The sequence below is a fragment of the Limulus polyphemus genome, unplaced genomic scaffold (genome assembly GCF_000517525.1).
Source record: "Limulus polyphemus unplaced genomic scaffold, Limulus_polyphemus-2.1.2 Scaffold618, whole genome shotgun sequence".
NCBI lineage: Eukaryota > Metazoa > Arthropoda > Merostomata > Xiphosura > Limulidae > Limulus > Limulus polyphemus.
In genome coordinates, this window is record NW_013666228.1 from 44,041 (window position 1) to 47,588 (window position 3,548).

The window sequence follows — 3,548 nt, forward strand, 5'->3', positions numbered from 1 at the left end:
ATTAATAGTCTTAGTTTAGTTTAGAGGGTGGAACAGCCGAGATGGACCAATAGGTCCCTTGTTGTCCCAAAACATTATGTTATGTTAAGCAAGTAAAAAAATTCATGCACAAATAACAAAAAATAAAATTAACGGAAAATTTTTGCTACATAAATATAAAAAAAGACAACGTTTTAAGATGAACAAACTTAATATAATGAGCCTTTTGTAACTGATAGCTCCTCCTCTATTGTTCATTATTTTTTGCACCTGTTCTCCATACTACTAATGACATTTCGGATGACTTGCTAAGGCAGCACAGTCCACTCTTGGATGAGGACAGATCTAAGCTCTTGGACAGTTGTCGGATTTAGGTCCGTGACATAGCAGTCCAGTCCAGTATCTTTTTCCTTGATCCTGAAAAAATTGCTGCGTAATTCTAGTGGTGTGAGGATGGACGTTATCCTGCTGATGGGTAGCAGAATCTCATCCACATAACATCTTGCTCTCAGGAATCCTACACCCACCACTTACAAGTTTGTATGCACCTGCATGCAGATGCCACCTCTGACTATGAATGTGATCCCCCAAAGGTATCACAGTGGACAACGTTACAGGCCGAATATCGCTCTCCTTCACGTCTCCAGACTCTCACACGTCGACCACTTGAAGATACACAGAATCTGCTCTCACTTGTGAACAGTACAGGAGTCCATTGCTTAAGGGTCCAGGCTTTTCAGTGGTCTGGAGTTAGTACAGATGCTCTAGATGGTATACAAGATCCGCGCCCAGCCTCATGAAGTCAGTTCTTGGCCGTTGAGTCCGATACGCGCATTCCATTGACTTGCTGAAGCTTGTTCCTGAGGCTTTTAGCTGTGCTGGTGCGACTTCTAAAGGCTAAATTCCGCAGATATCGGTCGTCTATTAGACCTGTAGTCCTTCTGTGACCATGACCTGGTCTCCTGGTTTTTTTCTCCTGTGACCTGGTAGCTGCACCACCATGACCTGTACTACTTCAATCTGGGTATGGTCTTCTTGTAGTAGTTTGACGGTTCTGCAAATTTCATCTTTAGTTAATTGGTTTCTAACAGTTTGCACAATCCTTGCAAATGAAATTCATAATCTAGCATTTTCTCAACAATAAATATAATTCCTAATCAATCAAAACTAGGCTTTTTCTTTGTAGAGTTTGTGGTAGTTTCTCATATAGGCTTATTACACAAAGAATCATATTTGCATAAACTTACAAACCCTAGGTAGGATTAATGTAATCCTCTACAATAATCATGCTAAATTTCAAAAGAAATTGAAAACCTAAAAATAGACAACTTTAAACAAATCTCATATCTTATAATTTTTGTGTTTAATGTATGTCAGTTCTAGCCCATTGCAATGTTAGAGTACTTGTTCCAAGACTGAATCAGATGTTCGCATGTGCAAGTAAACGCCGTGTCAGTAAATGGACTTCACGAGGCTGGTCTGTATACAAGACGCCCACTGAAGTTTACATCTCTTAAAGCAAAGTTTAGAAAAGAGCATTTAATGATGACAAGGGCATGTACAGCAGTTTTTTTCATGTACAACTCTTTTTTTTTCTTTTTAACAGGAGAGTTGAGCTTCATCTTGCAGCTGGATAATAAGAACCAATTCCACGTTACTATAATGGACGTAGCGTGTATATTTGTACCTATCTATGTATGTAACAGAAATAGTAAATATAATGTGGTGCTATCTATTGAATGGCACCACAAACAAAAATCCATAAAAAAGTTCGCACTTTGGGTATTCAAGATTCAGACAGAAAAATAACTATGGTATGTCCAACAACCAGTTCTTTATCACAATTTTAAATAAAAGTACTCTCCTCACAATAAGAACACGACTTTCACTAGGACTGTACGTGAGCGTTTGATTATATTTTTATTGGTGTAATTTGTAAATATACTACTAAAAATGGAGTTCTTACAAAAAAAACTGTTATTTTTTCAGTAAAGGGTACCACTTTTGATGTATAAAAACATTACAGTTTATATCAACACAATCCGAACACTTTTCTCGTGCAGTACTTCCCCCCAAAAAAAACTTTTTTTAAGAAAATTTTCAATTTTGCTATATTTTTTTCAATGACGTATGAATACTACGATTAGTAATTACCAGCACAAACAGTAGCCCGTATTCCCTAGTTCTTATAAAGGAACGTGACACATATGTCGCAGTATGTCGGTGGTGGAAGTATGATGTATTCTAGAATAAACATTGGTGTTCGCACGCCCTCTAAATCCTGGGGTTGTGGAATAACAAAATTAATGCTACACATTATAAGGAGTACATACTACGACCCTGTATTCTGACATATACAAGTGTAATTAGCAGTGATTTCAGCTGTATGAATGATGCCGCCCTCCGCCACTGTGTTAGACTAATCGGCAGGTTCCTTAAGAAGTAGAAAATTGAAATACTGGAAAGTCCTGCACGTTTACCGGGCATTAATTCCATCGAACATGTATGGGACATTCTTGATATCTGTGTAACATCCCGTCGAGCAACCCTAGATACTAAAGATAGCCTGGAAACAGAAACAGGTCTTTCAGAGAAGTGGTCTAGGATGCTTCATAACATTATCAACAGCCTGATTGTTGCTGATGAACTTGAAAGGTCTAAATTATATGCTTCGAATAATGGTGCTTCAGTGAAAGCTACTTTTTGGTTTAAGCCTAGTTTTGTATGTCTATTAAGCCATAGTGTTTTGTTTATGTTAACGAAATAACAATTGTTTCCGAACAATTGTTATACATTTCTGTGTCTAGTTTATTTAGCATTGTTATTAAAGTGGTTCTTTTGTAATATTAAACACGGGAATTATGAATGCAATTAGAAAATTATTTCACACCCTGATGTAGGGGCATCAACTTACTGCTGAATTCCCAAACAAAAATATATTCTCGGTAACTACGAATATGACTGACCAGCTTTGGCAGTTTATCCAGGAAATAATAACTCATACGTTACAGTTCTGCTGGTCTTAATGTGTGTGTGTGTTTTGTAGGAGAACTGTATTTGAGTTTTTTATAAACATAAAAGTCATTCGTTTTTTTAACTTCTTTGTTTTCTTTTGATACAGATTTTATAATTTGTGAATACCAATTCCAGCTTTAACATCAGCTCACAAAGCTGAGCGAAGCAAGTTTTTACCTGTAAAGTATCTTTTTTTTTAGACTATACTTCTCCAAGGCCTAACGATGTTCCCACTTTTCTCCCTAATAGGTGTAAGGAATGTCCCTTTCCGTTCTACAAGCGGGCGTATCCTGATGGAAGATGTAGCTGTGATTGCTTTGACCATCAAAAACCCTGTCTGAGAATCAAGAGAGGCCGAGACCCTCTTGATAACATAGAAAAACGGTAGAGAGAATTCGTCTTTTTTAACTCAATTTAGATGTAAGGTCTCTTTCGTAGGGAGGCATGGCCAGGCGGTTAGGGCGCTCGACTCGCAATCTGTGGGTCGCGGGTTCGAATCCCCGTCACACTAAACATGCTCGCCCTTTCAGCCGTGAGGGCGTTATTAATGTTAC

General features: G+C 37.9%; 1 protein-coding gene across 1 annotated transcript in view; it reads left to right on the forward strand.

Annotated features, from left to right (window-relative positions):
- The window catches only part of LOC106459492, a 46,819-nt gene that overhangs the window by 38,648 nt on the left and 4,623 nt on the right, over window positions 1-3,548 (forward strand). The window contains exon 5 of the mRNA XM_022385996.1: window positions 3,244-3,378. Coding sequence (XP_022241704.1) covers window positions 3,244-3,378 — 135 coding nt within the window. The remainder of the gene's footprint in view (window positions 1-3,243; window positions 3,379-3,548) is intronic.